The sequence below is a fragment of the Carcharhinus amblyrhynchos genome, chromosome 4, assembly GCF_965287045.1.
Source record: "Carcharhinus amblyrhynchos chromosome 4, sCarAmb.v2.hapA, whole genome shotgun sequence".
Classification (NCBI taxonomy): Eukaryota; Metazoa; Chordata; class Chondrichthyes; order Carcharhiniformes; family Carcharhinidae; genus Carcharhinus; species Carcharhinus amblyrhynchos.
In genome coordinates this window covers 112,551,835-112,566,531 of record NC_137327.1, presented here as the reverse complement: position 1 = coordinate 112,566,531, position 14,697 = coordinate 112,551,835, and the positions used below count along the sequence as shown (strand labels likewise).

The 14,697-nt window shown below is 42.7% G+C and overlaps 1 protein-coding gene across 4 annotated transcripts in view; it reads left to right on the top strand.

The window, feature by feature from the left end:
- The window catches only part of elf1 (E74-like ETS transcription factor 1), a 264,760-nt gene that overhangs the window by 198,680 nt on the left and 51,383 nt on the right, over positions 1-14,697 (top strand). For all 4 annotated transcript variants that reach the window (XM_080187728.1, XM_080187727.1, XM_080187729.1 and 1 more), the window contains one exon: positions 6,131-6,506. In XM_080187728.1, coding sequence (XP_080043854.1) covers positions 6,435-6,506 — 72 coding nt within the window. In that variant the 5' untranslated portion in view covers positions 6,131-6,434. The remainder of the gene's footprint in view (positions 1-6,130; positions 6,507-14,697) is intronic.

Below are 14,697 nucleotides of genomic sequence, written 5' to 3'. Positions count from 1 at the left end.
TCTAACAGCCACACTGTTGGATTAATGCAGGGCAATGTGCAATTGGCAGAAAAATCAGTGTGGATAATGGTGGAGTTAATTAGAGTATACAAAATTACTTGCATCATCATTACAAGGAAAAACCCATTGGTATGGTGGTCACACCTCCGAGACACTGCTGTATTTCAGTGACAGGAAAACATAGCAGGCTATTACCAGCATCATTTATACAAGTCATTTCCTTTGAGTTTTTGTAATGATAATGATGGTCCATCTTCAGATTAGAAAGGAAGTAAGCAGTCAGTTTTATCATCATTCTTCATGCCTGTGTTGAACAGTTCACGGATTTAGCAATAACATGTCAGAGTATGATTGTCTTCAGGGACTTTGATCTACCAGCAGAGAAGCCAAAATCATTTTGTCTTGCTTCTGTTAGTATCTTTTGCATGTCAAATGCGTATTTAAAAAAAAACATAATCCAGAATTTACAAGTACTGCAGATATTGGCGTATAAGTTGATCGTTGAATTCCCTCAAAATCTTTCCAAAAACAGGGGTTGATTTGTAGACCAAGCTTAAAGTTTATTTATTATTGTCACAAGTAGGCTTACATTAACACTGCAATGAAGTTGCTGTGAAAATCTCCTAGCCACCACACCCCGGCGCCTCTTCGGGTACACTGAGGGAGAATTTTAGCATGGGCAGTGCATCTAACCAGCACGTCTTTCAGATTGTGGGAGGTAAACAGGACACCTGGAGGAAACCCATGCAACATGGGGAGAATGTGCAGGCTCCACACAGACAGTGACCCAAGATGAGAATTGAATCTAGGTCACTGGCGCTGTGAGGCAGTAATGCTAACCACTGTGCTACCATTGCCACCCCAGTGAAACACCAGTGTGTGAGAGAGCTGTTTTGAGATGTTGTCTGCTTCCTCTGTGAAGAGTGTATATATCCTAAACTCCAGCATTTCTTCAATATACAGCCTAGATCACCTGCTCAGTCTCTTTAAATTATAAGCTACCGTGAGCAAAACAAGGGGAGAAAAGTTGAGTCTGACTTAAAAAAAAAGGAGGTTGAATTATACGCTGAGTACATGCAAAAACATGAGGCAGAGTTCTCCCTTTCTAGGACTAAGTCCCATGTTGGGATAGAAAGGTGGATGTTCACCACCTTGGTGTCTGGCAACAAAATGCACCAAATCTTTTGACGCTTACCTTGTTAATTATACAACCAGGTGTTTTGTGCCATATTCCGTGGCAGGGCAGGTCTGATGGTGCATAGTCTGCCATTGTATCTGGGTCCCATACTGAAAAGACACCTAACGTCATTGACCAACTGTTGAAGGAAGAAGGTAAACCTCCTGAAAAAGAAGATGGATCTCCAGGAACATTCTGAGACTGGTAGCTGGATTCTTTTCAGGACAGTGAATTTAGAAGGTTCCCCTTGCAGACGCTCCCCTGAACCACTGACATGGTGTTTCCAGATCCAGGATTACTGACGGCCTCCATCTTGAACTCCAAAGGCAGCTCAGGACATTGTTCAGATGAGTCCTGACATATGAAGGCCATGTTGTTCAAAATGTGTTTCACATTGGCGTGTTTTCAGGGTGGATGCAGAGAATTGGATGTGGGTGGAGGATTCTGCTCAGACCTTCACGGCATCCTGTCAGTGGGGTACAAATTAATTTCACACTGGCTTCCAGTGGGTTTTCTGTCCCGCCATAGTGGGCACCAGTGGAAGATATGACAGGAAATGCACATTGGCTTGAAACTAATATCTGGGCCTTCTGATGTATTTTGCACCCCCCCACCCCCCACACACACACACACCAAGCCTGCCATCAAACCTGCCAATGTGGGGACTTGGGAAGATTCCTTGCATAATCTTTGGGGCTGGAATAATTAGGTTGTATTCTAGATTAGTTTGACTTGTATGCTGCGATTTACAGTATATACCTTGTTGCTTTGCAGCAGCTAAGCTTGACAATTGATTATAACCGAAGTTGTATAGATGGGTTCCTGCGTCAGATAAGAGAAAAATGATTCTTTTGGGCGTTACTTCACCAGTGTGGCCACTGCACTTAAGCGAAGCACTTTCCTTTCTGATGAGCTCACACACGGCAGCACGGTGGCGCAGTAGTCAGCACTGTTATCTCTCAACACCTGGGACCCGGGCTCAATTCCAGCCTCGGGTGACTGTCGCCATATCTGCATGGGTGTCTTCCAGGTGCTGTGGCTTTCTCCCCTAGCACAGCAATATGCAGGTTAGGTGGATTAATGCGATAAATGCATGGGTGACAGTTATTAGGGTGCGGCTTGGGCTTAGTTACAATGCTCTGTCAGAGAGTCAGTGCAGACCGATGGGCTGAATGGCGTCCTTCAATGATTCTATATCTGAGAAAGTATTCGATTAGACTCTGCTATGTTAAAACACCTTGCAGTGTTAATCATGTCCGTTTTTTAAATTTCCGGGTGATGTTTTTACCTACAGATATTTGGAGTTTTGGTGCATGCACACAGGTTTCCTAGGACTCTCCATACTCTCAGAATATAAATATTGAAAGCCACTTTACAATTCACCATGATTGCGTATATGTTTTGACTGCAAATATTGTTAGTTTTCTCCCATGTGCCCGCACATTATACATGTTGAAAATATTGAAAGGATGTTTTTCCATGCACTGTGGATCATCAGAGAGGCATTTTTTTTACTTTTTCTCCATCTTTCGATAACCTGAGGGCCCTCATTATTGAGCATGGATATCACTGGAGAACATAAGGTAGAACAAATCTGCTCAGAAATCCATTAGCAATTGATTTATTTTCAATTTTTTTTGGTGGGTTGAGGAGATTAGAAAGGAATTTTCACGCAATAACCTGATCTACCAATTGTATATCAGGGCGGCTAGAATTACTCGGGGGAGGGGAGGCATTTTGGATGAGTTTTTATGAGTTGGGTTAGCCACTTTTGCACCTTTATTTTGAAGTAGTCAGCAACAGAAGAATCTGATTGCATATATTTCACTGGAAGATTCTAAAGTGAAATGTGGAATTAAAAACATTAGAACTTTGCAGCACATTTGGACATGAATAGACCATCAAAGGTTATAATGTGAAATAAAAGCTCATTGTGTAGGGAGTAATATATTGGCATGGATTGGTGATTGGCTCACTCACAGGAAACAGAATTGGCATAAATGAGTCTCCTTCTGGTTCTGCCACAGGGTTGTGCTGGCATCTCAACTTTTTGCAATTTATATAAGTTACTTGGATGAAGGGATTGAAGATATGGTTATGAAATTTACTGATGATAAAGGTTGGTAGGAAAGTAAATTGTGAAGAGGACATTAGGAGGCTACAAAGGGACATAAACTAAGTGAGCGGGCAAAGATCTGGCAAATTGATTGTAAAATGGGCAAATGTGAAACTGTCAATTTTGGTAGTAAGGATAAAAAAAGTTTATAACCTTAATGGTGAGAGATTGCAAAGATGTGAGACCCAGAGGGATCTGGGTATCTTAGTGCATAAATCACAAAAGGCTAATATACAGGTACAGCAAGTAATTAGGAAAGCTAATAGTGTTATTGGTTATTGTGGGGTGAATTGATTATAGAGAGGTTGTTTCAGTTTTACAAGGCATTAGTCAATCACATCTGGAGTTTTTGTACAGCATTGGTCATCTTATTTAAGGAAAGGTGTAGGCTGGAATTCTCTGGCCGTTCACGCCAGCAAGATTTTCTGGTCCAGCTAGCAGCCCAGATTTCGTGGTGGCCTGGGGTAATATCAATGGGAAATCCCATTGGTAGAAGCAGGGTAGAAAATCCCACCACTAGTGAACAGCGTGCCGCCTCCTACTATTGGGAAACGTGGTTGGGAGGCTGGCGAATCTCACTCGTCTGCACATTAGAAACAGTTGAGAGAAGGTTAACTGGATTAATAGCAAGAATGGGCTGTCTTATGAGGAAAGGTTGGAGAAATTAGGTTTGTATCCACTGGAGTTGAGAAGTGTAAGAGGCAACTTGGTCAAAACCTTTAAGATCCTGAGGGGTATTGACAGGGTGAATGGAGAGATGATGACTCCTCTTTATGGAGAATATAAAACTAGGAGACGCTGTTTAAAAGTAAGGGGCCATTCATTTAAAACAGATGAGGAGAATTATTTTCCTGTGGGTTATAAGTCTCTGGAACTCTCTTCCTCCAAATATAGTGGAGTCTTTGAATATTTAAAGAGCAGAGCTAGGTAGGTTCTTGATTAAGAAGGGAATGGAAGGTAGGCAAGAACCTGGCGTTGAAGTTACAATCAGGTCGGCCATGATCTTATTGAATGGTGGAACAGGCTTGAGGGGCTGAGTGGCCTATTTTTGTTCCTCATTCGTATGTTTATATTTTTTAGGCCTATCAGCCTATTCCAGAGAGAGCTCAGCACTTCATCCCATGTTTTTACTTCCCTGTTTTTTCACAAATATGTATACCTTTCACTTTAATGGTGAACGTTACTCTGCCAAAGCTTTTTCATATCTGTTGGAGGTTCTGATTTCCTGTCAGAAATCCCAGGTGGGAATATGAAATCAATTTCAATTCTGAAACAAAAGACCTCAATCTGTGGGCAGTCTTGGCCTCAGAGTTGCTAAATTTCAGTGGGCCAACACTCAACATGTTCGTGGGAGTTTTCATTGCCTGCAGTTTCAGTAGGGGTGTTAACCCGCTTGAAACAATTGCAGTAAACTCCACCTTTTATGGTCTCAAGGACCTTTAGCCTTGCCTTGAACTGAAATGTCCTCCAGTGTAGTTCATGTAACTTCAAATGTCTCATCTAACTACACCAGCTGCAAGCACACTCCTGCTTCAGATTCTGGAGGAGTCATGGTAACAATTTTTCACAAGTTTTGATCTCTAAATTAATAAATTCTCTGTGCTTAATACAAAATCATCTTTCAGCTTTAATAAACACAAGACGTAGGGCTTGTTAGCGCTTGCAAGATTTCAGTTCCCAAATCTGTACTCCACTGGGTTTCTTCATATGATTTCTTCCTGTGTAAATTGGCACTTTTTTGTTTTATTTACTGTTTTCTATTATTTTTTGACTTCCAAATTACTCACCATAGACAAGCTAGGAAGGCCATTCTTTTGCCAGGCGAATGATACTACATCCTTGAGGAAGTGCATCAGAATATCAGTGACATTCTCAAAGTCCTTTTACCTCTCCTGTGAAAGTGCGAGGCCTGTGCTTTGCACATTTCTCCCCCATCTGTTGGGCATGTTTAGCATCTGCCCACAGGTGGAATCATTGGTACAAGTCCACATCCTACCTCTCCCCGGCACAGTGCTGTATTTAACCTGTCCATCATGCCAATGGGCCTAGCCGAAATGGGACTTCCTTTGAAAATAGTCAGATTAGTGTTCAAGCACTTACCCAAAACAAAATGCTTGTTAGGGTGCAAAAAAAAACTGCAGAAGACCTGAGTAGCAAATCAGGTAAAATTCTACACATGTTAAGCCATTCTGATTTTGGATCATGACACTTCAAATATATTATTTCATGGGATGTGGGTTTGACTACAAGGCCAGCATTGTTGCCCATTCTTAATTGCCTTTGAACTGAGTGGCTTGCTGGCCAATTTCACAGGCAATTAAGAGCCAACCCACATTACTGTGGATCTGGAGTCAAACATAGGCCAGACAGGATAAGGATGGCAGATTTCCTTCCCTAATGGGCATTAGTAGACCAGATGGGTTTTTGTGACAATCTGAGTGTTTCACGGTCACCATCACTGAGACTAGCCTTCAATTCCAGATTTTATTAGATGAATTTAAATTCCACCAGCTGCCATGGTGGGGTTTGAATTCATGTCAATAATGAGGACCCTTGAGTTACTTGGGCCTCGGGATTACTAGTTCAATGACAATTACATTATGCTACCATCTTTGTTGATTATCTGTGTCCCTGTCTGGTGCAAGGAAACCCACTGGGTTTCCTTACTGAAAATGCCCTGTCTCGTATGAGTCATTCAGCTGCCTGACCTGTTGGTACCAGGACCGCAGGCTTCCTAATGTTTGGGATAAATATGCACTTTGGCTTCCAAGTCCTTACTTTGAGTAATGATGTGGCCACTCCTAGGTTAACGTTGTCTTTCTGCTTTACTCTTTCAGATCGAATTCATAATGTTTCAAGAACTTCCCTTCTCTGTGAGATTGTAATCTCATCTCCAGGACTGAAGAAGGTTCTCCAGTGCCTCAGCACCACCACACCGTGTGAAGTGCATGCAGCTCTGATTTGAAGTCTTTGGCGCATTCCTCTTCGCATCAAAGTCATTAAGGCTAACGAGACTGACTGATTTATTTCACCACACGGACTATCTCCTGAAGCTCAAAGCGGCCTTCGCTGAGACAAACTGGTAGAAAGTCTCTTTTATCCTGGTTCTGGACAGGTGCTGGAGCCCTTGATCTCAGAGTCATGGCTGCTGCGGTCCAACAGTCCGAGCTGGTGTTTGAATTTGCTAGCAACGGAATGGATGACGGACACCAGGTACGTCTCGCATGCTAATGTACAGCTTAATCCACTAGACAGGAAGATACATTGCAGAGAGCAATTTTTAGCAGAATACTCATTTATTAGATTAGTTAATTGCAACTGAAGTTTAATGTTTATTTGTGTTACAAGGGGCTTACCTTCACACTGCAACAAAGTCACTGTGAAAATCCCCCTAGTTGCCACACTCCATTGCCCGTTTGGGTACACTGAGGGAGAATTTAAGCATGGCCAATGCACCTGACCAGCACGTCTTTCGGACAGTAGGAGGAAACCCACACAGACACAGGGAGAACGTACAGGCTCCACACAGACAGTGACCCAAACTGTGAATCGAACCTAGGTCCCTGGCACTGACGCAGCAGTGCTAACCACTGTGCCAATGTGCCACCGTATGCTATGATAATGTTATGATAAAGTTCATGATTTAAGACTTTATCAAAATAAAATCTAGGTGAGAATATTGCTGCCGAGAGGTTTGAACTGTCCCTGCACTACAGAAGTAAGGGTTAAAGCTATGTTTGTTATGTTGCTGTCTGTCCATTCCATTACTGATCCTTTAGCAATGGCTTTCAAAGCAACTTCATTAGATTTGAACCAAATTACTGCAATTTTTTTTTTGACAGATACTGGTTTCCTATCAAGGATTGGCAATATGCTAATTCAAACGCAAAAGGTTCTGTAATTTAAAAATCATTCCTTCACTATATCATAACCAAGTTTCACTTTCCCTCCTCAAGTAACTTTCAAAAGTGGAGATTCTGATGTGGAAGTCATTTATTTTATATTGCAAAACTGATGAAAAACCAACGAACTGGAAGTCTGATTAAAACCTACTTTTAATATTCATTGTTGACCTTACTGCAATTTTATCGATTCTGTTTACAAATGAGCAGTGAATGTTGTCTGGGGGGGAGGGTTGCAGAGTAAGTGACTGAGCCTGGCAAACTGCAGACTGTTACCCTGGTGATGCAGTTGGATAGACTTAGTTCCATTTGAAATGGTGATAGTTCTATTGCAGTACAATCCCATTCTGATTCTAAAAGGTTCAGCAGGATCTTGCCAGCTCTTGCTTTTTCCTGCCTCTCTATGAAGATACTTGGGTTTTCCCTGCACTCTATCCCTCCATCCTTAATAGTCTGTCTGTGGTTGTAAATTCACTATGTGGGGCAGCAGTGGCACAAGTGTGTGTCGTGAACATCTGAATATCGCAGTTTCAGTACATTAGTGTCTCCTGGTGTCCTTCAGCAATGTCAATCCACTGACATAGCACTGCACTGTTTCCAAGTTAAATAGATGTTTGCATCAACAAAATAGATGCTCACTCTCCAAAGCCCATGGGCGTGACATCTAATCAAAATCCCCAGTGATGTATGCTCCTCGCTTCAGGTCTGTGCACCTGCTTGAATTGGAAGTCTCCAGGCACCTCAGTGAATGTCATGCAGATGGATTAGGCTAAGCGATTGAGCCCTGAAGCAGCTGGCTAATAAAAGTGAGTTTCTATCACTCTAGGCCTGAAGGAAGGACGCTATAGGACCATGGTAAATACCACTTACGTAGACCTGGAGACTTTAACTGGCTGTGTAGCAGCTGTCAATACCACACTGATTGGAAAAACAGCACTGGAGGAGGAAGGGGTGGTGATGAGGACTTTAATCTTTCACTTTCGCTGATGGGATTTAGCTGAACTTCATGATAAAAGTTTTACAACCCTCTTAACTCCATCGAGTATTCATCCATTAGATTTGGATTTTCATTCTGATTCATAGTTGGAATTATTGTTTGTGTTATTAATATGCTTCTTACCTCCGTCCCGAGTGTTGAACCTGACACCGTCAGCTTGACTGGATATCCTTCATAAGGTGACAGGTTGATCGACCTTCTTGTTCCTGCCCACACATTGCAGTGTAGCTCGTTAGTGCAAGCTAGCAACATAAATCTCCAGGTGTAAAGTTCCATTTGGGTTGCTTCAGTGGACATAACACCCGTCTCACCTTTTGGTTGCCTTATTCATATTAAACAATCTTAGCTCCAAATAGACTATAGCATGAGGGGGAAAAAAGTAAATAAGATGGAAGACTGGTTTATTGGTCTCTGGTGGTATTCGTTAAAAATGAATGTTGACCAGGACACCTTGCTCCTCTTGAAATAGTACCATGGGTTCCATTTTCTCCACATCTCCACATCATGTCCATTTTAATGCCAAGTTGCCAATAGGAATCATTGGCTAGCCATAGGTGACCCTATAACACCATTCTCATCACAAACTAGTTTTAGTCACAAATGCCTAATGCATACTCTCAAATCCAGTTAAAAGTAATTCATGTCTATGTTTATTTAACAAACCTGCACTGGTATTTAGTAATCAAGGAAGTAAAGAACTCATAATAATCAAAAACACTTGTAGCCTTCGTTTTTTTTCACCTTAACATTTTACCAACAGATGCATGAAAAGCTTTTAGTTCACATGCCCAGTGACAGTACCTGTTGCTTGCTGATCAGAAATGCTCTGAACCACATCTCAATTTCTGATTAGCCACAAAAAAAGCGAGTGATTAAAGTATTGGACAAGACTGACTTTTGTGAGTGCATAGACCCTCTTTAACATCTCCTCATCCTCCGATAATAAAGCACTCCCTCAGCATTGCACTGAATGGTTTGGGTTAAATGTTGGGGTCCAATCTATAGTCGGGTTTGATCCCACAGTTTTCACTCTGAGGTGAGAGCGCTGTCAACTGAACCAAACTGAAATTATTTGGTGCAATGTTTATCCTCCTTCTGAAAGAGAATGTACAACTTATTCACTGCCTCATGTTTTCTGATCACATTAACATATTCATGCTATCGCTGTATAGATGAGTTTCTTGTGGTTCCTGGTTGTGGTATTGGATTTTTACTGAACACAGTGAGGACTCCTTTCAACTGCAGGGGGAAAATTGGGCTTGGATACACAGAATCTCTCAATGCAGGAGGAGGCCATTTGGCCCATCGAGTCTGCACCAACCACAATTCCACCCAGGCCCTATCCCAGTCATCTCACATATTTACCCTGTTAATCCCTCTGACACTAAGGGATAACTTAACATGGCCAATCCACCTAACCCGCGGAGGAAACTGGAGCACCCGGAGGAAATCTACACAGACGCAGGAAGAATGTAGAAACTCCACACAGTCACCCGAGGCCGGAATTGAACCCGGGTCCCTGGCGCTGTGAGGCAGCAATGCTAACCACTGTGCCACCGTGCCTCCCAAGTGAACAGTTGTCATTCCATGACTAAACCTGCCAGAGTAATTCTAAATCCCACAGCATGAAAGAACAAAATTATTATCCAGACATATTGAATATTAGAGGAACTTTTCCTCTGCTCTGCATCTGGTGGATTGGCTTCTTGAACCTTGGCCAATTTGTATCCACTGTACTGTTAATCCCTTGGGCTTCAATTTGTGGTATTTTATCAAAATATCTTTTGAATGTCCATATGCACAACATCAACCTCATTGCCCTTGTCAACACTCGACCTTAGGTTGTCAACGCGCTTAGTCAAGTTTGGTAGCATAGAACCTGAGGATTCCTGGGAGTTTTTCATCTTACCCCCATCAGGACATCAGTAATGCTCAAATCAAGTTAGCCAAGCATGATTTATCTTTAACAATTCTGTGCTAGCTTTCAATTATTCACCTACGTTTTTCCAAGTTGCTGTTCAATTTGTCCTGGATTACTGTATTTAAGTTTCGCACCACTGGCCTTAGGCTGACTCGCCCATTGTCGGTAGGCTTATCGTCCTCTTTTTTTTAAAACAGTTGAAATCTTTGCAATTGTCCAGTCCTTCTGCACAATCCCATATTCGGGGAGGGTTGCAAGTTTGTGGCTGGAACTTGCATAAATTGCACCCTTACTTTTAAAGATGCAACCTTTGATGTGCCCATCCAGATCAGCTGATTTTTGTATTTTAAAGTTGGGCAAACTTCTAATTATCTCCCCTTTATGTATTTCTATCTGATCCAACTTCTCTGCTACCTTCTCTTCTAGTGAAGACAGATGCACAGTGCTCATCATTTAATATCTCTGCCTCTGCACTTTTTGATGCCTTGTGGTGGCATGGTGGCACAGTAGATAGCACTGTTGCCTCACAGTGCCAGTGACCCAGGTTCAGTTCTGGTCTCGAGTAGCTGCCTGTGTGGAGACTGCACATTCTTCTTGTGTCTGCGTGGGTTTCCTTTAGGTGCTCTGGTTTCTTCTCACAGTCCCAAAGATGTGCAGGCCCAGTGGATTGGCCATGCTAAATTGACCCTTAGTACCCTTGGAGGCTGGGTGGGGAGATTAGAAGGATAAATAGGTGGGATTATGGGATAGGGCCTTGGTGGAATTGTTATTTGGTGCAGTCTCAATGGGCTGAATGGCCTCTATCTGGTCTGTAATGATTCTATGAATTCTAACCGACTCCACCTTTTCTTTGTCTACTCTCTTACTATTTATGGGTTTTTGAAAAGATTTACAGTTCCTTTTATGTTGCTCACTGATCAGTTCTCACATGTTAGCTTTCCCTCTCTTATTTGCCTTTCCAGAGCTCCTCTGTGTTTTATTTTTGTCCAGCTTGATTGACTAACTTCCTGAAAAGGGCAGGAAATGGTGGCATTATGATCTGTAAGAAGTCTCACAACACCATTTAAAGTCCAACAGGTTTATTTACTAGCACAGGCTTTCTGAACCCTGCCCCTTCATCAGGGGAGTGCAGTACTTGGTTCATAAACAGCATACATAAACACAAATTCTATATATTCCAATAAGATAACATTGGAATGTGAGTCTTAACAGGTAATCAAGTCTTTACAGGTAGACGATGCGAGTGGAGAGAGGGTTAAGTACAGTTTAAAGAGATGTGAATTGTCTCAAGCCAGGACAGTTAGTGAGGTTTTGCAAGCCCAGGCAAGTCGTGGGGGTTACAGATAGTGTGACATGAACCCAAGATGTAGGTTGAGGCTGTCCTCGTGTGTGTGGAACTTGGCTATCAGTTTCTGCTGAGCGATTGTGTTGTCTTACGTCTTGAGGGTTGGTGTTGTGAGACTTTGTACTGTGATTTAACCTGATGTTGTGAGACTTCTTACTGTGCCTACCCCAGTCCAACACCAGCATCTCCACGTTATGATCTGTGAAATGGTTGGGTTGAGTTGATATTTCTTCTGAACATGTGGGTGAAACACATAGAAACAAGCAAATGGGCAAGTTGAGAGTGAATATGCAGGTATTTTCTATGAACCACCCTCAACCCATCTGTCTCAACAATTCCACAATGATTAGCTGGGATTTTAATGTGGGATGAATGCATGATTTAACTGTGCAATTACTCGTATACAGGTCCTATCACTTTCAGCTGACTGTAACCTTGGCATCTGAGATGAGAAATTGAACTGTATTTTGCGCTAGTTAGACTTGGTTCCTTGTTCTCTTCCTCTTTTGTCATAGCAGTTGTCAACAACAACAAATTGGATTTATGTAGCATTTGTAAAATACTGGAAATGTCTCAGCGCACTTAAATATCAGGGGACATTGTGCAGCAGAGGTGGGAAATATCAGATAAAGTTGAAAATTAAATTTATTATCGTCACTTATTGGGATACAGTGTAAAGTATTGTTTCCTGCGCATTACACAAACAAAGCATAGAGTGCATAGGGAGAAGAAAAGGATTGGGTGCAGGGTGTAATGTTACAGTCATAGCTAGGATGTAGAGCTAGATCAATTTAATGCAAGATAGGTCCTTTCAAAAGTCTGATGGCAGCAGGGAAATAACTGTTCTTGAGTCGGTTGATACGTGACCTCAGACTTTTGTATCTCTTTCCCGATAGAAGAAGGCAGAAGAACGTAGTGTGGGGTCTTTGATTATGCTAGCTTCTTTTCTGAGGCAGTGGGAAGTGTAGACAGTCAATGGATGGGAGGGCTACATTCACAACCCTTTGTAGTTTCTTGTGGTCTTAGTCAGAGCAAGAGCCTTGCCAAGCTGTGATACGTCTGGAAAGGATGCTTTCTAAGATGCATCTGTAAGAGTTGTGTTGTTTGCTAGACAGGAGAAGAGTGTTCCGGAATTGTGAATATAAATCACAATGAATCCAGTTTAGTTCACCTCACCTCCTAAGTCCCCTAAGCTGCACACCTCACGTGTCTGGGTGAGGACAGGTATAGCTGCATTCTGGGAAGCTCACCCATTGTTCAGGACAAAGAAGTCTAACTGTTGGCACCTCATCCATTAGACTGAATGTCTACTGTGTGTGCTTTGGCTGCAATATGTGGACTAGCTCCAAAATGTGCAGCAGCAATGTGACAGCAGTCCTCAGACCTGGGAGTACTATCGTTTGTAAAGACAGCAACAGTGGGTGCAATAGGAACTTGTCACCTGGAGAATGATGGAAGATTTTGTTCCTGTTCTTATATTGCTAAAGGTCTAGTTAAATTTGTCCACTCTTGAGTAACCGCTAGTGACTGGCAATTTTTTTTGAGTAAACAAAATCAAGAGGGAAACGATAGTTCCCAGAAGCATTCACTATGGCAATGTCTTGACCAATCAAGAGTTGACTTGCCAACCAATTAGCAGCCTTTTTCTCATCCAGTATAAACTGTTGTTTCCTTTGAAATTGTATTGTTGTGTTTGTTCTGATGAGTGCAGGACAAAAAGCTTAGATGGCAGGCATTGGTGTCGACAGGGCGACATGTTGACACGGTAATTAGCACTGCAGCCTCTCAGTGCCAGGGACCCGGGTGACTGTCTGTGTGGACTTTGCATGTTCCCTCTGTGTCTGCTTGGGTTTCCTTTAGGTGCTTCGATTTCTTCCCACAGTCCGAAGGTGTGCGGATTAGGTGGATCACTGGCCTTGCTAATTTGTCCCTTAGTGTCCCAAGATGAATAGTTTAAGGGGACATGCAGGGTAAATGTGTGGGGTTATGGGGATAGGGCAGGGGGTGGGCCTGGGAAAGATGCTCTGTTGGAGAGTTGGTGCAGACTTGATGGGCTGAACAGCCACGTCCTGCACTGTAGGGATTCTACGGTTCGACAGCATTTTGCAAGGCTCACCCATTCCAAAGCCAGGGAACTTGCGTGAAGGAGAGGTGGGATAGGGAGTGGGGTGGAAGTGCGTGGGGAGCTATGGCTGTTCAAGAAGATCCCGCTGGCAGGAACAACCAGGCGATCCTGTGCAGCATGTATCTCTTCCAAGCAATATTGAAGTATTGGCTGTTAGTTATTTGGCTGGTCTGTCAAATAAGCAAAGGAAATTGTATGTTATTGCAGAGAAGGGAATTGATGAATGGAGAAAATAACTACAGAATTGGTGTGTTTAAAAAAAAAACTGAAGGTGAGATCTCGTGGCCTATGTCATCCTTGCTCTCAATTATTGCTTTAATTCAGAGCCAGGCTGTTGGTTCAGTCTTGGTTACAGCCTCCTGGTCCAGTATCCACACTTGCAAATACATTAGAATACACTCTCTATACTTCACGCTGCCTTGGCAAAGCAGCCAGCATAATTAAGGACCCCACGGACCCTGGACACGCTCTCTTCCACCTTTTTCCGTCGGGAAAAAGATACAAAAGTCTGTGGTCATGTACCAACCAACTCGAGAACAGCTTCTTCCCTGCTGCTGTCAGACTTTTGAATGGACCTACCTTGCAGTAAGTTGATCTTTCTCTACACCTTAGCTGTGACTGTAACACTACATTCTGCACACTCCCGTTTCAGTTAGGCCACACATGGAATATAGTGTTCAATTCTGGTCACCACACTATTAGAATATGGAGACTTTGGAGAAGGTACAGAAAACATTTGCCAGGATGTTGCTTGGTATGGAAGGCATTAGCGATGAGGAGAGATTGAAGTAACTTGGTTTGTTCTCATTGGAACAACAGAGGCTGAGGGGTGACCTGATACAAGGCTACAAGATTATGAGGGGCATGTACAGAATGGACAGTCAGAAGCATTTTTCCAGGGTGGAAGAGTCAATTACTACATATAGAACATAGAACATAGAACATTACAGCGCAGAACAGGCCCTTCGGCCCACGATGTTGCGCCGACCAGTTACAAAAACAATGACCCACTAGCCTATACCAATCCCTTTTCGTCCATAAACCTATCCAGAGATCTCTTAAACGCCCCCAAACTAGACGCATTTACAACTGCAGCAGGCAGGGCATTCCAATC